Below are 23,470 nucleotides of genomic sequence, written 5' to 3'. Positions count from 1 at the left end.
CTAAAACGCGGACCGACGAACGGACAGAAAAATGAAAACTTCTTTCACTCCGATCTTTTTTTGAAATAATGATTTTGCTCTGGTGATGCCTCGTTCAAGCACCAATTTCGTTTGGAAACGATCTGTTTGAGGTTCAGCTTGTTACAACTTTTATTAAATATTTGATTAATTTTGACCATTGTTTTAAACACGATCTCGGAAATGGTGGGTGTCCAAAAACATAATCGGTGGGCAAAAAACCGTAATGATTGTGAAAAACAATGGGGTGGAAAAATCTTCCAAGAAAATTACTTTGCGCGCGTGTGTAGCGAAATTCCTATGAATGAATGAGGCCTTCCCAATTCATAAGTCATAATAACAATTATTCTAATCTAAAGAATGTCTCGGTAATCGAATGGCGTATTACATTTACATCCAATTTATCCAATAAAAAGTTGTGTCAACACTCTAATTGGAAAAGAAGCTTGTCGAAATTGCTTTGCTAGCTATCCAGAGGTACCTATCTCACACGTTTCAGTTACACAAACAATTTTTTAGTCTCCAAAAACCAAGGTCCACGGTAACATCAATATTTACAAGGACATCAGAAGATAATAACTATACATATGTTTTATTGCGTCATAACCCCTTAATCATAATCATTGTTTAAACGCTGTATTATTACAAAGAAGCCATTATAATTGATCCCATTAAGCTTAATAAAAATTTTGTTTGTGTCTCGCGTTAGGTTCGTAGAAGGAAGGATTCATAATATCGATTTTAAAGACTAGTCATAGTTTTCTTTGACCCAGTTCCGGATGGGAATTCCACCGCAGATCTTTCCCTCCTTCGGCACCTATTGCGTATATTACCATACCTTCTTGTGATACCTACCTGTTGCGTCATTATGCAAGAGTAAAATTTATGATCCTTCCCAGAAGATTCTTATTTATTTTTAACCATTCATTGAAAACTGCCGCATAATTTTGTTATTAATTAACGAAATGTGTCCGGGTGCCTTCTCAAGGTTTTTAAACCTACTCGGAAATGAGTTTTTTTACGCTGTAGCAGATCAACTACAGATGCCCAACTAAGTTCTTTATTTCACCTCACAATTACGATCTTCTAATCGATTCAGAATTTGATTTTCACCTGGCCCTCCATCAACACTACAGCCCTCCTGAATTTATATCGCCTCTCCTTACCTATGGCCTTCCAAGCTTTCCATACCCTTTCTTTGATAAGACGCAGACATGTCTAATAATTCTCCTAGAAACAAACTTTGCTTGGATCTCCAAAGTACAGTGTGGTTCATTTGGTTAAGATTGCAGCGTATCTCAGCTGTTTTTATATATAGTAAGACGGTTTTCCGACCCTGTACACTTTTTTTATGAAACTTTTAATACCACAACACTAATCAATCGAGCTACGTTTGTTCTGAGATACAGGGTGAAAATGAAAAGTTTGACTTTTTGGGGTGATATCGTATCTACCCATGTAAGATAAAAAAAGGTAAAAACTTCGTAATAAAAAAAAATTTTGGACCACCTTTTCTAAGATTTGACCCAAAATTGGTATTTTTGAAATGCAACACCCAGTATATTTAATTGTTTTTAATTCTTTTTTCAGATTATATTGATGCATCACAATGGCTATGAAAACCTTATTTTAATACTGTTTTTCAATAGTAGGCCATGGAGATACTGTTTTGTTTATTGTATCCAAATTCTAAATAAAAAGATTTGCTTTTTCGTATCTTACATGAGAACTTCTCAAAAAGTCAAACTTTTCATTTTTACCCTGTATCTCAGAAACAAACGTAGCTCGATTGATTATGTTTGTGGTATTAACAGTTTCACAAAAAAGTGGTACGGGATCGCGAAAACCGCAAGTCTCTATTTTTAAAAACGGCTAAGATACACTGCAGTTTCAACCAAAATAGGACACACTGTACTTAAGTAGGTAGTGGTTTTTGGTTTATTTTAAGAAATATTCCAGGTCAGGAGTCTATATATTAAACGCCTTCGCAGGCAAAATCTTTTTAGAAGTCTTTCTTTTATTTTAAACTAAGCCCTTTGGAACCCGTTCAAAAACATTTTTGAAATCTTTTTGAAAACTTCAAGAATTATCTCAGCCTAGAGATGAAACCTGTTTAAAAATCAACACACTTCTTCAGAAAAGTTAAAATAATTTCGATACCATCGCACAAAATAGAAATTCATTAGAAACCTTTTTAGGAATATTCCTAGGAAACAGCTGAAAACTGCCACCGTAAAGGATTATCTTTAGGGATCATATTTTATGCCATTGATATTCCCATATGAAGAAATGCAATTTCTTAGTTACAGGGTGAAAACGAAAAGGTTGCCTTTTTGTGGTGATATCGTATCTACCCATGTAAGAAACAAATTCGTTAAGCCGCTTGTGAGCAAGCAAATTTGTTTTCTCGATTTTAATAGACCTTATGGGCATTCCATGCCTTAACGAGAATACAAATTTTTAATTTCTGATCGAATGGTACCAATACCAAGTCTGTAAGTGGTGTAGTTCCGGAGCCTTTGTGACTCTGATAGACAGACAAACAGACATAAGGAAAAAAAAAAAAAGTGAAAGTGCACTAAAAAAGGTAAAAACTGCGTCAAAAAAGAGATTTGACCCAAAGTTTGTATTTTTTAGATGCAACATCTTGTATATCTTTACGTCATCTGTTTTTCATTTTTTTTCCTGATTATATTGATGCATCACAACCTATACTTTATTAATTTTAGCCATGAAAACCTATTTTTTTACTGTTTTTAAATAGTAAGCCATGAATTCATGAAGATTTTGTTTTGGTTATTGTATCCATGGTAATTAGAGGGGATACCAATCAATAAAAATCGCTGACAATAGAAACATGTCATCAAAATTTTGAAAAATATGATATAATATATAATTATATTTAAAAAAATATAGAATTAGAAAAAATGACGTTAAAATATACAGAGTGTTGCATTTAAAAAATATCAACTTTGGGTCAAATCTCTGAAACCGTGCTCCAAATTCTCTTTGAACTCCGCCACTGGATTCCACAAAAAAATATCTACAATGGGCTTTTTCCTATCTTACATGGGTAGTAAGACATGACAACTTCTTAAAAAGTCAAACTTTTCGTTTTCGCCCTGTATCACAGAAACAAATGTAGCTACATTGATTCTGTCAAGTCTCTATCTTTAAAAACAGCTGCAGTTTCCACCAAAATAGGACACACTGTACTTAAGTAGTGCTTTTTTGTTTATTTTTAGAAATATTCCAGGTCAGGAGTCGGGAGTCAATATATTAAACGCCTTCCTAGGAATAATCTTTTTAGAAGTATTTCTTTTACTAAAAGCCATGCCCTTTGAAACCCTTTCAAAAACATTTTTGAAGTATTTTTGCAACTTCATTAATTTTCTGTGCCTAGAGATGAAATCGGTTTAAAAATCTTGACACACTTCTTCGGAATAGTTTAAGTTATTTCGATACCATCACACAAAATTTAACCTAGCTTAGGCTCTTCGTAGATACCATAATATAGAATATTTTACGCAAAATCTTATTAGGTATTTATTCCATTCCATTGGGATTATGCTATTGAATGCTTAACGCCCAACTAATCGTCTATATACCGGGTGATCATCATAAGGCGGAAAACTGGTGCTTCGTTACAAAATTTCAAAATCCAATGTTTTACATCTCAACGAAACATCCACTGGTAACTAGATCTTGCCGAATCAACATTGCTATATGACGATGCATGTTTATTTTTAGAAATTTTCCAGGTCAGGAGTCGGGAGAATTTCTTTTTTTGTCCTCTTATCTCATTCCGTAAAAATCCAATAAGGTGACCATAAGTAATAGGCAAGGATTTAGCATGTTATAAAAATTCGCTGGCAACAGTTTCAGATTCTCCGAAAAAAAGTGTCCATAGAAGGTACTAACGGGAACTGTCCATTTCCGACCGTTGTAAATGGGGAACTAGGGAAAATTAAAACGAAATTTGATATTTTCAGTTTTTCGGCGATGTGTCAGTTATTATCGACGTTATTTTCAAAGATTTTTCAAAAATTTCAAACGCGTTTTTTTAGTCACAAAAAGGGGTAATTTTGATCCCATTTAAACTACACTGTATCTCTCACCGTGATGGAGATTTTGAACCGCTCCTTACACATCAAAGGTTGAGAGATGAAGCTTTGGAGGCTAATTCTTTTGATTACTATAATTACAATAATGCTTTTCATATAATGTTCAGGTCCCACATTTCTTCGTTTTCGGGTTGTTACATCAACAATTGTCATTTTCTCCATCTCTCAATCCTCTCACAATTCATGTGAGATTCAATGTACCTACATTCATATCGATCTTATAAAACTGTTGATGGGTTTGTAGATTCTTCAGGTAAATATTTATTCTTCATTTTTGTTAACAATCATTATTTCATTCATTTCCATTGTAAATGATCATGTCACCTTATTCGTTTCTCATTAAAGTTTTGAGTTTGCTGTGTTTGTTGTATGTTGTGTACGTTTCCAAGAGGATTTTTCTTATTTGGAACACTAGAATTAATGATGGGTTGTGAAATATTAAACAAATAGTGGTTTTACAGGACGTGTTTCATTGAACAAAGATACGTTTCAATGGAATAAGCTCTGTATTTGCGAATCTATTGCTTACCGAGGATGTACCTACGGTTTGTAAATTACCTAATTGGAGAACGTTTTAATTCCAACAATTCTGTTGAATCATTAAAAAATTGGGGAAGAACGCCTTCGAATGGAACGTTTTAGAGAATGTGAACACTTGTTCAAAAATGGAATTTGACCATAATGTTTTCCGAAATTGGTCTGTGTCGCTTCCAAAGAAAACAAGGCATCATCTCGTCGCGAGGGTGGAAATCTATCTTAAAGCGAATGGAAATACCCACAATAGAAAGCTAATTTAGGCAATTACGTTTGCAACGAGATTGTTTATACGATTGGGTCAGTGTAAATTCTTCTAAAATCGCTTATTAATAAACTACAATTTGGCTTTGGTACAGGAAGCAATAATTTTGCAACTTCCATAATAATGGAAACGTTCAACGTACCTTTGGCGCATTTTACTTTCAAGAGAGGGAGTAATTGTAAACACTTGTTTATAATTATCTAACGTACCGAAATACTGTATGTATCTAAAAGTAAATTCACAATGTGCCGGTCTGTTTTTAATGACGGACATTCATGCGAATAATTGTCGGAACGCGAATTATTTTCATTTGTACATTTGCATCTGAGATGAACTTGTGTTTTATCTATTTTTAGATAACTCAATGTTTTTGCGTGGACGTGGAGAAGTTAACCGTTAAGGTATGGATATCACGAAGAAAAACGTCAATGTTAATCCCAGAACAAACGCAAACCCCTGCGCTGTATTATTTTTTACGTAAGTTTTTATTTTATTTTTATTATTATTTTTAAGTACGTTGATCGGGGCTTATGTTTATGTAACGTCTATTACATTTTGTAGAGCGATGTCTGTTGTAGATAAATAGACAACAGTCAATTTAGTTTGGAGGTTATTAATAATAATAATTATTTTAGTAAGAGGTAAGTAGTACAAGCAGAGCGGGGTGTCCCAAGGTTTCAATCTAAGCACACTTTTGTTGTTTCTTTTCGATTTAATTTCGAATGGAGCACAATATAATTGCTGAAATCAAACGAATGTTTCTCAATTTGTCATAAATTCAACATTTAGAAACCTGCTATTGACATTATAGCATCTACCTACTTTCAGTTGTACACATACGAACGTACACACACCAGGAAAAGATCTGAACAGAAATTTATTTTGTCATTAAAGAAAGTGTTGCAACATTGAATGAATATATTTACAATATTTCTTTAGTTGTACGTTTAATTAAAATAATCCCAATAACTTGTATTTAATGTTACGATATTCGTTGCCGCATTTTTATATAAAAATCCAAAAGAAAAATACTGGACTATATTAAAGTCGTACTTGAGTAATTATGCAATTGTTATTTAATTAGCTTGACTGGGTTAGTAACGTCAATTAAAGTACGCAAAACCTAGGCTCCCAGATAGTTTCTTTTAGAATCTTCCAAGTCCTTAATAGCTGATATTTATATAGTTGATATAAATAAAAATGATGCTGTTCTTCTGAGTTATAATACAAACTTTAATTTTTCTAAATGATAGTCATAGACGTCATAGTTGGCTTTGACATTTTTAAAAAGGACAAATTTTTCTTTTTCTAACGATATAAGGCTTGCTAAATGTACTTTAATAAATAAACGCGCTGCAGGAATGTTCGTATTATTGAGAGGTAAATAAACAGAGTTTGCCATGGAAAACAACATCTAGTGAGATAGTGTAACTGTGGCACATTTACATATTTAAAGGCCATTTCGAAAATTCACTATGAAAGTTAAATTAACAATTATATTCAATACACTATTAAAAGTAGATCGTATCATGCCATGGAAAACAATAAATAAACAAAATACTGCTGCTTATTGTTGAAGGCCTCAAATAATACTTGGATTTAATATTTGGTGTGGACTTATTGGATCGCGAATTCTTGGACCTTTAATTTTCGATGATAATTGGACAGGCCAACGTTGTACATTTTCTACCAAATTAATTTCAAGAATGTAGGATGGGTTAGATTTGGAAACACGACGTAATTTACGATGGTTTCACCACAACGGTGCCCCGCCGCACAGCCACCTGCAAGTACGAGAGCACCTAAACCAACCATTTCCAAAGACATATGGATATAGGTAGGAACGAGAAGGCCCTTTGGTCACCAAGATCGCCAGATCTTTCAATTTTAGGTGTTTTCTTTTCGGTGTTCTAAAAGCGTTTAATTTATCAGCGAAAAAAATGCACTTTTTAAAAATGTCACAGATAACTATAGTTGCCATTTAAAAAAATGTAAGTTTGAGTTATAATAGTCTAGGGCCTAGGCGATAAAGACATCTAACTGGACATTTTGAGGTGGAAAAGAAAAAATGGTGGAATATGTTCAGTTAGGTGTCAGAAACAACCTATTAAAAATCCCACCCCCCAGACCCTGTGCTAAAGGCTCCAGCCACCCCACCATCCCCCAAAAACCGTGTTTTCGCTCTTTTTGGCTGATATCTCGCGATCTATGAGGTCTATATGAAATATTTTTAGCTGAAAATGCTCCTCGTGAAATTTCTTACAAGGTAGATACTCAGAAATTAGCCTAGGTATACCTTTTAGCCTAGCAAATTCATAAAAGGAGGCGAAAATCATCATTTTCGTGTTTTTTTTTGCGGTTTTTTGCAAATATATCGCGACCTTCAGGGCTAGATGAAATATGTTTAGCTGAAAATGCTCTTCGTGCAATTTCATACGAGATAGATAACTGAAGAGTTGACGTAAAGTCACCTTTCACCTTCAACTTTCATGTGTGAGCAAATATTCATTGTAAAACAAAGTATGTCTATGTAAACGTAAATACAGTATTTTCATATTAAAATATTCACACATTCATTTATACCTCAACGTAATCATTATCCTCTGCAGATTCCACTTCGACGTCCTCTAGTGCTAGTGGGTCCCAATACCACTAGAGGACGTCGAAGACCCTGAAGAAGTGGAATCCGCATCTAGTCTATAGCTTCAAAGTTTAATTCAAAAGTCAAAATTGCTAATTTGTGGATTGAAGAGGTGGCATGGAAATTTATATTTGAAACCTTAACTGGAAATATGGAACATCCAGTAATTTCAAACTTCAAATGAGAGGCGTTGGAAGTTTAAATTTCAAGTTGAAAGTTAACGAACTAATGATCTCTTTGTTGATTGAGAAGTCTGATCGAAGAAGTACGAATTGATTTGGTTAAGTATAAGGATAATGATTACGTTGAGGTATAAATGAATGTGTGAATATTTTAATATGAAAGTACTGTTTTTACGTGAATAAATGGTACATAGAAATACTTTGTTTTACAATGAATATTTCCTCGCACATGAAAGTTGAAGGTGAAAGGTGACTTTACGCCAACTCTTCAGTTACCTATCTCGTATAAAATTGCACGAAGAGCATTTTCAGCTAAACATATTTCATCTAGCCCTGACGGTCGCGATATTTTTGCAAAAAACCGCAAAAAAAACACGAAAATGATGATTTTCGTCTCCTTTTATGAATTTTCTAGGCTAAGAGGTACACCTAGGCTAACTTCTGAGTATCTACCTTGTAAAAAATTTCACGAGGAGCATTTTCAGCTAAAAATATTTCATATAGCCCTAAAGGTCGCGATATATTTGCAAAAAGGCACGAAAATTGATGATTTTCGCTGCTTTTATGAATTTCCTAGGCTAAGAGGTACACCTAGGCTAACTTCTGAGTATCTACCTTGTATGAAATTTCCCGAGAAATACTTTCAGCTAAAAATATTTCATATAGACCTCATAGATCTCGAGGTATCAGCCAAAAAGAGCGAAAACACGGTTTTTGGGGGATGGTGGGGTGGCTGGAGCCTTTAGCACAGGGTCTGGAGGGTGGGATTTTTAATATGTTGTTTTTGACACCTAACTGAACATATTCCACCATTTTTTTCTTTTCCACCTCAAAATGTCCAGTTTGCCAATTTTACAGTTTCTATCGCCTAGACTATAACTCGAAAATTATAAAAGAAGAATGAAAATTAATAAATGTACCTTATTAAGTGGAAAAAAATCTACAATTTTTGTTCTTTACATATTTCTGTATTTCTAATACTAACGAGTCTAAAACATTTCAAAGAAAAATCACTAAATCTGTTTTTCGCTTATATCTAGTAAACTGTGGATTTTTTTCAAAAAACAAAAGCATATCTTGAATAAGCTTTTATTCTATTACCTATTTAGGACATTTTCAATTACGTCAATCGTTTTTGAGTATTTATTCTATCATCTAAAAAAAACTAAGTCTATTTTTTATTGTCACAATAGTGTGTTGGGGCAACAACCTGCGCGCAACATTTTACACAGTTTAATTTACAAATTTGTGCAAACTTAAATGAATTAATTGCCTTAGATGCAGCGGTCAAGTTTAAAGTATGCCCTTTATTGTCACATAAAAAATAGAACAGCAAGACAGTAACCAAACCGTATAATTAACTACCTACTTTACATTAGATAAAAGTTGCTTATTAGAAGATTATTAATGGTAGTATACTGCTGTTTTTATGATCAAAAGTTATTTATTAAGTTGGTTGTATGTCATACGATTACATAACGGCCGTTCTACCATTTATTTCGCATTTATCCAGAAATTTATATCGACATGCAAAGGTAGAGAGATGACTATTAAATCAAATCAAAAGCGTCGTTCTGATTTAATTGCCTGACTGCGGCAAAACGCCCGAAGATCGCCATGGTTACCACCTCGATACGATTCTAAACACGAAAAAAAAGGTAAAGGACCTTAAAGGATTCTACACGAACCAGCAGCGGCGACCAATATGTCAGCTCACCTACTTGAGCTTTATCTGACGCTGAACAGCTTGTCGGCTATCCACAGAAGAGGTTTTTAATTTAGACGTCAGCCGAATGAAGCGGTCGCTCAAATTTTTGCATGTCTACGGTTTGGATTGGATCAATGACTCCTATGAATGAACGAACACACAAAGTGTTATAATTATATCTCGCATTCCATTTCGCTTATACCTCGTGTAATGACTTCCGTATCAAACTGTAGGTCAGTATTGGTTAAGTTTTACAAGTTGCGGAGGAACAAAAAAACTAAAGAGTCCAACGAACCTGGTATATAGCTTTTCAAAATGTCATTTTAGGTAGGTAAATTCTATCTATACCTATTGTAATGGTACCAGTATATTAATTTATAGATTGTTTCTCGCAAACCGTTACCTAAAAATATTCAAACCCTCAGACCCCCATTAATAATTTAAATCTGCAAATTTGCATACCAATATAGTTTTTTATGATCATCGAAAGAGTTTTCATCGGATGTGGGTAGCAACTTTCTTATTTCAAATGGAACACCCTGTATTTTATTGCATTTTCGAAATCTACGTGAAAGTCGTTTGATAACACCTCTTCGTATACCCAGCATCAAAGGTTTTCATGTTATTCAAGATATGCTATTATTACACCAAACTCGATATTCTACAATTGAAAACTCGTTGCTATATATGGTAATCAAACATGTTTTCTAGCAGCAAGTATGTTTTGTGGTTTAACAGAAAACCAACAAATGCAGCAAAATGCATATTTCTGGCACGCATAATAAAATGTGTCACATTAAATGTTTCTCAATTATTATTTGTAATTTGCAAATGTACTTTTTCACGTTGGCAACTTCCACAATATAACCGGAATAAACCAAATAATATACAAAGAAGCACATGTTACCTTAGTCCTTCAACTCTAAATTTAGAAAGCCAAAATTGAGAAGTCACGTTCTCTCTGTAGCAAGTTTATTTCATTTCGGAGGTCTTTCAAATAATGTGTTGGACGGAGTGACTTTAAGAGGTAGTAAAAGTAGTCAAAAATAACATCCTGCTTCTGCACAATGTTTATTTTAAATAGAAATAATAATAACATTGATTGCTGGTTTTAAGCTCTTGCTTTATTTATCTTGAAACCCCCTTCACTAAAAGGCGTTGGTTTGCGCCACCCACGTTCCTTAGCTTGTGATTTCCGGAAATTGGTATGTAATTCAATGTGATGGGTTAGTGCAATTGCATTGAAGGTTACGCAGTGAGAATTGAATGAATCATTTTGTAGATATAATGTAAATGTATGCAGATTAGGTACAACGTTTTTTAAATAAAACATGGTGGATAGCAATTCATTAGTAATGATAATTCTTTTGCAAATCGTTTTAAAAATAAACGCGATAATTATTTAACGTCATAGTGATCATTATCTAATCATCAACTTCATCAACTTTTACATTTGTGCAACTTCGACCTCGTGGTCGAGCCAAATTGTTTCAGTTTTAAAGATATGGAGAGTGTGGTTTGTACTTTGTAGACATTAGCAACTATCAAAGACTTTCAGAAGTGACCTCGTCTTATATGGTAGTTTATTGAATCAGATACTTAGGCATCAAGCTGGCTGACTTCATAATTAATGCACTCCCCAGATTTGCTGGATATTTCGATTATGAACATGTTGGTGTTTTGGCCCGGTCCCTGAAGTTGACATAACAAGCTTAAAATTCGTTCATGATTTATGGTTTTTCTTGCAGTTCAAGGAGCGTTCCCGAAACTCAATCTCGGAAAGTTTCAGGAGCTCTCCGAGTTACCCTATTTTATTCCTTTTTACCACAAAATTCCTTTGTGCAGAGTAAACTGGTTAAAACTACATCATTTAAGTTAGGTACCAGCAAAGAGTTTCGTTATACACTCTTTGGTACCAGTGACTCGCCACCAAATTAACTGTTTGATTGGTACAGTGAACACAGATATGTACAGTGTGTTCTAAATTGCTTGATTTCCATGTTTTTTCGGCGACTGACACTGAATAGAGTGATGCGGTGTGTACTTCTCGTAGTGACTTTTCCAACTTGCATAGATCGCGATATCTGTTTATTTATTACCCAACAGGCTTGTGCCCAATTACAGAGTGACCCGCATAATGCTTTTTTAGAGGTGCCTCTGCAGAAGGTCTTAAGCTGTTCTATACTACTCCGGTATTTACCTTACGAATTAGGAAAACTGCAGGAAAACTAATTTGGAGTAGCCGGCAGAATGCTCGAAACTGGTCTAAGGTAATTCCTATCTCTGACACAGAGATATCAATTTTGCCCAACGTGGCAACAGCGCAAAAGTCCAAAAATGCAATAAAATGTTTTTGCTTATTACTTAGGTATTTGTGTGAATATCAAAAAGTATAAAGAATAAACGTTATGTAAAAATTTGAGACAAAGAGAAAAGAGAAAACCGTTATTTAGTCATGAAAATCTGGATCAAATACAAGTAGGCTGTGGACTATATACATATGTAGTTCAGCGGTTTTCTCTATCTCTCTAGTTTTTTTCATATCAAACATACTGATAACTATATGTTTTTCTAATTAGAAAAAAATAAAGAATTGGAGCAAAAAATATACATTTCATTTGAAAAAAACAAACTTTAGTGCTTATGCTATCTTAAAAATTAAGTAGGCCATGGAAAATATAAAAATGCCCCCTGACTAAGAGACTTTTTGCCACGTGTACTCTTGATACTTATTTGATATTCCCATTCTCCTGACTTATAAAGCAAACATTTTTATCCTATTGAACAAGAAAATGACAAACACTAAAAGTGCGTGAAGTCGTAACACAACAACGTGGAGTCCGAGGAATTTAGGGCAGAACGTATCATAAAAAACCATCAATTTTCGGGAACTAATTATAATTATGAAGGATCCGCAGATCCTTTATAGTTTTACATTGCTGTCCGTTCGTCCCGAGGTCCGTCCGTTGAAATTTTGGGTACTTTGAACATTTAAGGTAGGACTCTCTTACTTTCGGGAACAGGAAAAAATCAACATATTTCATTCCCTAGGTCATTATCGAGTTCGGACTTTCACTAGCTTATTTCGTATGATTCTTAGATGCATAATAATTCAATATAAGTCTTCTCTGTGGTCTAGGTCAAAAGTTTTAGAGCAAAATATACCCAAAAAAAGATTATCTCAATACCCAAGTCACGAATTTGATGCATTTCTGGCGACCATATGCATTTTAATCAAAACATGTCAAAATCCGTTGTTCTTTCACCGAGATCGTTGGGAAAAAGGCCAAGAGCCATGTCTAAGACATGAATGTGATGCGTTTTTGTTGACTATATGTATTTTGCAAGGTTAAAATGAATGGTTGTTAAAAAAGTGATGGTAATACTTCCGTTGTATCGGTTTATTAATTTAATAAGGGGTAAACTATGTTTTTGTCCGAGTATAACAATGGAATTCGGAACAAACGAAAAAAAATGGCGGGTTATATCGTTACAGCCTTTCCGGTGGTAACGGTTTTATACGATGGTTTTGAAGAAGAATGTCAAAAGGGCAAATTTGGCCCACACAATTTTAAATTATTATAGAAATAAAAAAAACATTGTATAGGGTAAGTTTTTTCCCATTTTGACTATGGGGATCTTGTAAATCGTAAGAGATACAAAGTCCTTAAATGGGCAAAGAATTTTATGCTGTTAATTTTCCCTTTTAAAGTCGCTTGTACCTTTACAAATAACGAAGTTATGGCTAAAAAAACCGAAAAATTACATTTCCGGGAACGCGCTAACGTTCATTTATTTTCAAAGATACATATCAAAAAATAATTTAAAAAAATTTAGACGATGCTAAAATCAAATGTTTTTGATCACAATCACATCAACTTTTTTATTCATTATGGACGCCATATTGGATTTTTACATTAGGCAAAATTAAAAAATCGGAAATCGAAATACTTAGTATTTCATACGGAAATATCTTGCATGTTTGCATTAAAGTTTAGAATGTATTTCTTATGGCCTAAATTCCATGGCTATGTTGATGGACACTATGCCAGACAATTAACGAAATATGTTAAATAATTTTAAGCAAGCCATGGAATTAATTCTATAAGAAATACATTGTAAATTCGAATTTGTAATTTTTGTTCTCTATCCAGTGACGTAAAAATCCATAAGAAATAAGAATAAGAATAATTAATATTACGAACACGTTTCGACAGCAACGCTGTGTATATAAGCAACAATTGTTGTAAAAGTAATGCACTGATGATGACTTCACTCATGAAATTTTTTCAAAAGCGGCACAGCATTTTAGTTTGCGGAAGATTTCAATAAGAATTAGGTACTTCACTTTTCACCTGTAATTGGATGATTTACACTTGGATAAGAAGTAACCCCTTTTTAAAACAATGCTCCCCATTCCCTAATGCTTTTATAGCGTGCAGTTTGACAAACGCTTGGCATCTATTTATTGAATGATTTTCAACCCAGCGAATGAAGTTGGAGTAGGTAAATGACTTAATTGCGACCTTATTGCTCGATTCATACGGTTTTTTAGCTGCAAATCGGGTCTATCTAATTAAAAAGGTTGAGATCTTTTAGTATTGAACTACTTCCATTATAACGGAAAGTCTTTTTGCACACGATCTTTTGTAACTTTTGCATTTTAGAGTATCCATTGTTAGAATTAATTAACATATTCTGTCATAAAAGCTTCTCTAGGATTACCTAAGGCGTTAATTGCGGACTGTTTAATAATACATTAGACTCGACCATCATCAGGATTTTTGCAATAGTTACACGCAACCAGGTTTTTTGCACTACCTACACAAATTGAAATAGTACCTTCAATTTAATCTTGGTTCACGAGGCATTGAATTCCATTTTCATATCATTTAATGAGTCTGTAGTCTTTGAAAATTATAATTTATAATTATATACAAATTAAGTACAATAGATTGTAATCAAATATTATAGTAAACAGTTTTTTTAAGTGCAGCAATTACCATCAAATGCTGGAAAATTACTCAATAATCCGCATAGTTATACAATAGAGAAAGAACAACACCCAGAAAGGGTTGGAATTTTCGGAAAAGATTGATCTGCCTTTTAATGATTAAAATTTGTATTATAACGTAATCAATCGCTAACTCGTTGATTTCTTCCCATTTTTTAAATTATCTTTTAAACTGACTTTCCTAAACTAAAATTTTGCATGTTACCAACCTTGTAGATCGATAAATGCCATTTTGGTAAATAACTCATCAAAATATATTGAAAAATAAGCATTTTTTGGTCAATTTTTTACAAAAACGGTACGGGTTGTTCCCAAAAAATGTGTGACCTAAGTGGAAGTGGGTGGATCTCTCTTTTTGAGTCAAAGTGTTACATATTAAAGCAACATTAAGGGCACTCCAAATCATAGCATGCTGCATACGAAGAATATATCAAAGAGAATCACCTGAGCCAGAAAGCGACCACTCCCGCCGCCCTCCCTGAACTGGAAACGGATCTTACAAATTTGATTACTCTTCCTTCCCCTTAGAATTTCTTTTAAGAAACTTCCTTCTTTTTGTCTAGGAATCTGCTTTTTTATTAACTTTCTTGGGGATTTTTTTACAGATCATCTCCCAGGCTTTCTTGAAGTGTACCGAGCAAATTTTAGTAAAAAGGTTTTGGAATTGAGATGGAAACTAAAATCTGTATGTATTGTTTTAGTTTTTATTCTTTTCTATAATGGTTTATTATAATCTTGTCATAAATCATAAAAACTCAAGCAGTCCCTTAAAATATCCGTACCAAAACCTTAAGAAATGTCCTGACCTACTCTTCTAAATAAATTAAAATAACGATACATGAATTTTTTCTAATCAAATGGAAAAATCGAGGAAAAATTCTCTTTATTTTAGAGCAGATGTTAAATTGACATTTTAATAGGTTTGAATGAGTATCCTGTTAACAGTTGGGGTATATAAAGTGATCACTTTAACGGCAAGGGTAGATAAGTGAAACAACTAAAAATTAAAAAAAAAAATTAAAAATGAGACGCGGCGTACAAAATAAAATGAAGTTCAGAACAGAATACAATATTGTTTTCATGGAAACGACGGCATAATCTAAGCTCGCTATCGTACTCGTACTTGTTCTAGTAACTCCAGTCTTATTTTCGACTTTTCTTGCTAGGATGACACGACACTTCAACCACAATTAACATCTATCATCATAACTTTTGATGTATCTTGAGAAGATTGAGATTTGTATGTCATCTTCCATTGTCTAACGACCTTCCGCTTTTAAATTAAAATGTTTATGCTTCATTATTTGTGATACGTTGTTATTAGGCATGGATCAGTGCATTGATGATGCGTTTTTCGCAAATAAGTAACATCCGTTACCTTCACGGATAATGATGTGTTACTAAGAATACTCTTGTTCCAAATTAATCATTCGACAATATCATTTGTTAGAAATATGTCGATAGCCAGTCAGAAACCAATTTCATGTAGTACTGTATCTACATTGCCGGAGATATGCAGCCAATTTCCAGCACGTAGATACTGTCAACATGGTAGACAATGAATACCTAAAATGTAGTTGTGGGGATATATGGGGAAACAATAGCGGTTCAATTCCGAAGTACTAATACCAAAGAATATCCGAAATTCTAGTATAATTAACTTGGCAATAACAATAGGTAATAATTCTATTACTTAATACGATAATTACAAGAATAACTATTTCACATACAATGCATAGGTATGTACCATTCTTCGACTCTCTCGTTGATACTTAAATAATTGCTATGGTTACAATTATTATGTTGCCGTAATTGTTTCCATAGTAATTTTTACCGCCCCGGATAATCGAATTGAATTATGCGCCATGGTAGAGACTATCTCGCTTGACAATTAGAAAGCGTGCGGGCGTTCCAGAATGGTCAAATGACATTTTTTTACCAACACAATAAATTGAAGAATTTCGACCTTTTGTCGTTTGGTTTCTGCTCAAAAATACTACTCGGGGGAATGCATTAGTAAGAACTAATTCTTCGTAACTCGTCATCTGAACAAAATAAACTGAACAAACTGTGGTCAAATTGCTACTAACCTCGATAAGGGCTGTATCGAAGAACAGACTCTTTCAAAATTATTGGTTTCTAGCACAGAGTTCCTGAATAAATACTAAACATGCCTTTCATGCCTTAATCTATTTATCTCATTTAGGTGAGTGCCTACGAAGCATTTTTATGATTCACCTCTACAGATAGACCCGACGACCGAACCGATTTGGCTGAGCCCTTAAGTTTTCGGACTTTAAAATTTCAGTTAGAATTAAAGATTCTTACTGCATTATTAATTAACAAGTATCTATAAAGTGGATCACTTTGGTACCTATTGGGTACTTAGTGGAAAATAATTTCACGGCTCTAGGGCATTGTCCCTAAAGGGCTGTCCGGATCGAGAGATAGGGGTCGGACAAATCGCAAACAATAGTACGTATCTCACTTTGCCGTGAACACTTTTTTGCTAGCGATGCGGGTGAGGAATTTTAATTATGCAATCGGTGACTAAAGATAAGGCTGTCGCGCCGACGCTGACCTCTACCTACCTGTTATCGCTTCACCTAACAATCTCCGTGCATTAGTTGGTGAAAGTTTAAGCGGTGCGGTGTATGTAGCATTGTGCCAATGATAATTGGGGTAAATGGTAATTATCCTTTCTTTAAAGATTTTATTTTTGTTTTGTTTAATTACAATTGCATGTAAATCGCTTGTTCACTTCTACTGTTGAACGACAAACGAAAATTCTGATAAAATAGGAAAATGTGACTACATACCCTATTTAAACAGGTTTAGCTGTTTTAAATCCGCGTCGGAATACTCACTACATTAAATACAGGCAACTATACAACTAAGGCATAAAAGTACGTAAAGAATAATAATAATAATGGTACCGCAGTTATGTTTTCTGAAACGGCAGACTCAACTTCGACAACTCGGTCGATGGATGGAAATCCACCATACTTGTCCAATTTGACGGTGTCTTAATAGATCAAGCTTCTAGTTTCTCCACTATTCAGCTGTTAACGATATCGTTTCGGTGCAGATAAGATATCCGGGAAAGGAACTAAAATGGGGAAATCAAACAATTAATCCCGCTTACCCCAATATCTGGGTTCCCATATACAGGGTGAGGTTTTTTTTATTTTAAGCATTGGGATCTCGGAAACCATAAGACATACAGATTCGGTTATATGAGGAAAGAGTTGTCGTTTTAAGAGCTTATTTAAGATATGGTTTTGTTTTTTGAAAAAAATCCACAGTTCACTAGATATGAGCGAAAAACAGACTTAGTGATTTTTCATTTAACTGTTGTAGAATAGATATTATTATAAATACAGCAAAATGACACGAATAAAAGTTTTAGACATTTTAATGCTTAACATTATGAACATACTAATTTCCTTCTATATTTTACAATTTTTGAGTTATAATACAAACTTTATTTTTTTTAAATAATAGTCATAGTTGGCTTTGACATTTTTAAAAAGGACAATTTTTTCTCATTATAACGATATAAGGCTTGCTAAATGTACAATAAATAAACGCCCTGCAGGAATTGTCGTATTATTGAGAGGTAAATAAAAAGGCAGTGTACAACCTTCCTTTTTTACCAAAAATCGACTGCACCAAAATGTCTCTGGAAAACACTTTTTCTTATTAATTTTGCTGTGTCCAAAACAATTCGTACTTTTTCGATCAGATTTCTCAATCAAAAGTTATAGACTACTTAGAAACAAATTTCGAAAGAAAATTCTTTTTAATATTGACTTTTGGAAGTTCATTTTAGAGACTTATTTTTAAGTACAATTTTTGTATACAGAATCTCTTATGGCACCATTTTTGTGAATTAAAAAACCAGTACGAATAGATCAGACATGAACATTTAAAGAAGTAGTTACTTTAAAGATTTAGGTCGCTCTCAGGCTCAGGGCTGCTATTAGACTCCACCGGCCCCGGATATAGGTATTTGGTTACCGGGAGAACATTTCAATAATTTTTATACACGTAGGTACATAAATTTTCATAATTTATTTTACCCAATATCGCCCTGAAACCTTCATTTTCATGCCCAGTTTCTGTCAGGAAATTTTAGCTTCCATGACAGGGGCAGAGCAGACTACGTTTCCTGCCGCTTGTCACTTTACTGGCCGCACCTGTCACTTTACCGGCCGCACCTGTCACTTTACCGGCCCATTTTCGACATTTCTAAACTCCTGTCATCACTGACAGATTGACATTAATTAAAAGTTCTATATAAAAATTGAAATTTTATATTAAAATAGGAAAATAGGTAGATACTATTGAAAATTAGGTTTGATGGTAAGAACTGTAAGAAATAGGTGGGTAGTTTAAATTTGGCAGAGTTTCGTATTTTGATGCTGAACAAAATACAGTTTTGAAACTGAAAAAATTCCGACTACTTTTGGAGACATCCGGACAAAAAAATTTTGCAAAATCGGTTACAGGTATTTCCAAAGGCGACTCATTTTTGATCGCATAGTATAACAGTAGGAATCATATTTTTGGGTTCATTCTGCAATTCATTCAATAATTTTTGCATGAGAAAATGCGTTTTTCTTCAGTAACCACTTGCGGCGGCTTCATGTTCCTCTTCGTCTACTATACTATACAAACCGACTACAGCAGCACTTCCGCCATGGCGTTTTAATGAAAGTAAGTACTGTACAGGGTGGTCCCAGGTTAAATGGGGACAAAGTTGTCCCTTTTTGTGACTAATAAAACCCATTTGAAATTTTTGAAAGATAACTGAGATATCACTGAAAAACTGAAAATGTCAAATTTTGTTTTTATTTTACCTAGCTAAAATGGCCGGAAGTAGACGATTCCCGTTGGGACCCTTTATGAGCACTTTTTTTTTGGAGAATCTGAATCTGTGATCAGAATTTCCATATCACACTAGATCTAGAAGATACAGGGCTACTACTTTCTTACCCCCCCCCCCCTCCCCTTTGTTGATAAGGTGTCAAAAAGAAGGGCGGTAGTTGGTGGAAGATAGTTGTTTGGTTGACACCTCTGTAATTAAAATTCCATGAAAGATTAAATTAATTTTTAAAATATTCAGCTAATAATGCTTTCCAAAATTCAAGTTCTGTTGAATCACAGTGAATCATTCTTCAACACCAATCTTCAACTTCAATCTTCAAAGTCTATACCACATTCACATATAATTTCAAACATTTCCAAGATTGGGCTACTAGTTCAAAAGTTACAGCCCTTTGAATTTTTTTTCGAAATTATTTTCTAGTCTATAACTTTTGATTGAGAAGTCTGATCGAAAAAGTACGAATTGTTTTGGATTCTACGCACCAAAATTAATAAGAAAAAAGTGTTTTCCCGAGAAATTTTGGTGCAGCCGATTTTTGGAAAAAAGGAAGGTTGTACACTGCCTTTTTTTTTGCCCCGAAAAAAAATTGTCTCAGATCGACCCGGAAAATAAATTAGTTTCAAGTACAAATTTTAAACTAATTGCTAAATTTTCCAAAAAAATGTAGGTACAATCCTGTTTCGAAATTTGTACTACAACGATTTTTTGTGCATCTTTCAGCCATCCAAATTTTGAATTTTAGCTATCAAGGGTTTCAAATGAAATTATTTCTCGTACAGAGTGTCGCTTTGTTGTTCCATTTAAATGTTGACAATCATTATTTTTCAAATTAAATTTCGTTTTAAAATCGAAGTTTGAATGATTTAACTGTTCTTCAAAAATGGAACCTTTCAAATTTTCGGAGATAATCTTCGTGGAGATTTTGGAGAAAATCCAAGCTTGCAGATGGTTTGTAGTGAACTTGAGAGTTATACAAAATTTTTACCTAAAATCGTCACCCACGAAAAACAAATACTGAATTATACTTACTTCAAATTTGTTGTCTATTCACTGAAGTATATTTTAAAAAAAAGGTAAAGTCCAGACTTCCAGGTTACAACCATTCATTAACCTATTAATGTGAATGTGTTAATCAATGGCAACTTGGCATTGTAAATTAAAACTAAAATTATAAAAAAAATGTTTGTAATAGCTTCCCACCATTAAGATCTTAACAAAGTGCGTGTTTTCCAGCTCCTAGAAGATCAATGGAAAATGGTCAACGATCTATTTTAATGCGAGTTTATATGCTCAACCAATTTCCCATGAATTCAAAATGACGTACTGTCCGCATATTAGATCTTGTTGTAAATTTAATTTCTCTGTGCACTTCCGTCCTTCCCTTATGCTATCAAAAGTTTGACTTACGAGCCCGGAGCCCTATTCACTTTTAATCTGTTTTCCAGTTCAGTAAAATATGAAAAATTAAAGTCTGCCGTTCTGATATAAATAGTCGAATTCACACAATTTTTGTTCGTGGTAGCTTAGTCTCCACAACGTCGCGATTGAGGGGGCTGGGACACCCTCGAGCTCCATTAAGCCAAAACAAACATTTCTTTATTGATATAATTGGATTGCTCCTATGGTACATTTCTATAATTCAGATTTGTTGCTCACCAGTGAGCAACACACATCATTCCATATGATGCTCAAGAAGAAATATAAGGTGTGGTTGACTAAGGACCTGCTAATTAATCGAATGGAGAAAGGTATAAGTTGTTTTGCCAACAGTGCCGTTTTTAGGCATGGGCCACCTGGGCCCAAGTTTGTGTGAATGAAAAAATTTTAGTGCAAAATCTGCCGCCTTAAAGTAAATGCTGATTTAAACAAAATTAATGCATAGAGTAAGGGATACCGGAAATTCTAAAATCCTGTAGATCTTGTATACAGGGTGGTGACTTGCGTAGTACATCATAGGGATTTCAATGTAAAATTCATAACATGTGATTATTGGCTCCCCAAATTAATTTAGAGCAAAAATGTATTAAGGTTTTTGTAGAAATTATAATTTTTTACGTCAATCAACCGTATTAGTTTTCCATTTTTTGCATAATAAAGACGGAAAATTGGAAAAGTAAAACCCCCAATCTTTTTCAGTAATCTGTCATGCCATGGAATGTCTGCATAAAACAAATGGAATTCTATCAAAAAGTCGATCATAATAGTATATTAAGTATGGAGAACGGTAAGGGATTTTTACCGTTCGAAGACAATTGTTTGGAGGAGGAGCGAAGCGACGACTCCAATTATTGTCTGAGAACGGTAACCCTTAACGTTCGACGTGCTTATAAATTTTTTTGCGCGATCGAAATTAAAATTATGTAACCAATATAAATATGCACTAAGAAATTAACGAGCAGAATAAATCGAAATGATCGAAGTGGTATGGTGTACATCACTAGGCAACCAGTTTAAATGTCAAAATTGAAATTAATAATTTATAATTTCATAAAAATGTGCATGTGTCTGATGTAGTTTACTAGCTTTGCACTTCCTTTATGACTTTATGAGCGTCTTGCTATAGGAAAAACAGCACAAATTGTACGTTTAATGTACCTAACAGTAATTAAAGATTAAATGTAATGTAAGACTGTTGATTTTTAAAAAGGCGTCGGTAAGTATTTTTGCTGTTCTGTTTTTAGATCGGTAAGTAATTTTGGCGTCGTCGTAATCATAGTAACTGGTCAATTCTACGTACTGTCATGGAAACACCCATGGTAAATAGTCAGAAATGACCGATCGCGCAAAAAATCCATTTCGAACTGCTGCTATTAATTGATAACTGGACATCTTTTTGTTTTAGAAAATTCCATGGCATCGCAGATTATTGAAAAAGATGCGGGTTTTATTTTTCCAATTTCCGTCTTTATATGTAAAAAATTGAAAACTAAGACGGCGTAAAAAATTTTGTCTACAAAAAACTTTAATATACATTTTTGCTCTAAAATAATTTGGGGAGCCAATAATCGCATGTTATGAATTTTACATTGAAATCCCTATGATGATGCGTTACGCAAGTCACCACCCTGTATAAGGTTACCATTTAGAAAGTTAAAAAGTCCTAATAAGTGACAAAAAGCCTAAAGTGGGTAGATATATTACACTGAGGTTTTGCCCATGGGTAAGACAATGACTTTACAGTTCAATAAAATAAAAGTCCGGTCATTTTGGTCACAAAATGCCAACATTGTGCCGTTTTTATTGAGGGTAAGGGGGGCCTCCACGAGCGAATGGCCCAGGGCCCCGAAAAACTTAAAAACGGCACTGTTTGCCAAAATCTGCAAAAATGTTAAAATAACTTAGGTCGTTAGACTTATATTAATAAGAGAATAATTAGGGTAAAAGGCATTCGAATATTTTGGTTGTTGGTTTTATTCATACCATGCTCTATTAATATGTACCTACCTGCAGTAAAAGGAGGTATGTATAGTAATTTTACTTTATTTTGTACTAACTAGCCAATTGAAATAATTGTTAACGTAAAACTTCAGGTGCACGAAGTAAACTGGAAAATTGAAAATACTAGACAAATATAAAAAATTAATTGTTGACGTTTAGTTTAGAATTGACCATGCGAACCTTTTAAATTCATACATTGAAAATAACAAATTTATCATCAATGAGATTAAGAGATAATTACATCAAATTTAAAGTTGAGAGAAAGGTCAAATCAAAACTCACTCCCACGGTGATAGTATGTATACTTAGTAAGTAGATAGTTGTTTTGCAGGGAAACCTTGTAATAATGATAAATACATTCTTGTACAAAGTAATTTTAGCCAACCACAAAAATGCCGCAACCATCAAAAATGACCACTGATGAGATAGGATCGCACTAATTAATTATTTTAACATGCGTTAACATGTCATTTCGAATGCAAATCACTCGTTAATCTTGACCATTACCTAAATTTGTCACCTTTTTGCAGATACGCTTACGACATCTTCAAAACCGGTTACTCGGAAACGCTGGACGTTGAAGATTTATACAATCCTATACCGGCAGACGAGAGCACGCAGGCGGGCAACCGATTAGAAGTGTGAGTATCGCCAG

At 33.9% G+C, this 23,470-nt stretch overlaps 1 protein-coding gene across 2 annotated transcripts in view; it reads left to right on the top strand.

Moving 5' to 3' along the window:
- Positions 1 to 23,470, top strand: part of LOC116172790 (multidrug resistance-associated protein 4-like) — a 64,377-nt gene that overhangs the window by 19,040 nt on the left and 21,867 nt on the right. For both annotated transcript variants that reach the window (XM_031490057.1, XM_031490056.1), the window contains exons 2-3: positions 5,298 to 5,418; positions 23,346 to 23,456. In XM_031490057.1, the coding sequence (XP_031345917.1) occupies positions 5,345 to 5,418; positions 23,346 to 23,456 (185 nt within the window). In that variant the 5' untranslated portion in view covers positions 5,298 to 5,344. The remainder of the gene's footprint in view (positions 1 to 5,297; positions 5,419 to 23,345; positions 23,457 to 23,470) is intronic.

The sequence above is a fragment of the Photinus pyralis genome, unplaced genomic scaffold, assembly GCF_008802855.1.
Source record: "Photinus pyralis isolate 1611_PpyrPB1 unplaced genomic scaffold, Ppyr1.3 Ppyr1.4_LG5, whole genome shotgun sequence".
Lineage (NCBI taxonomy): Eukaryota > Metazoa > Arthropoda > Insecta > Coleoptera > Lampyridae > Photinus > Photinus pyralis.
This window is presented reverse-complemented; position numbering and strand designations above follow the sequence as displayed.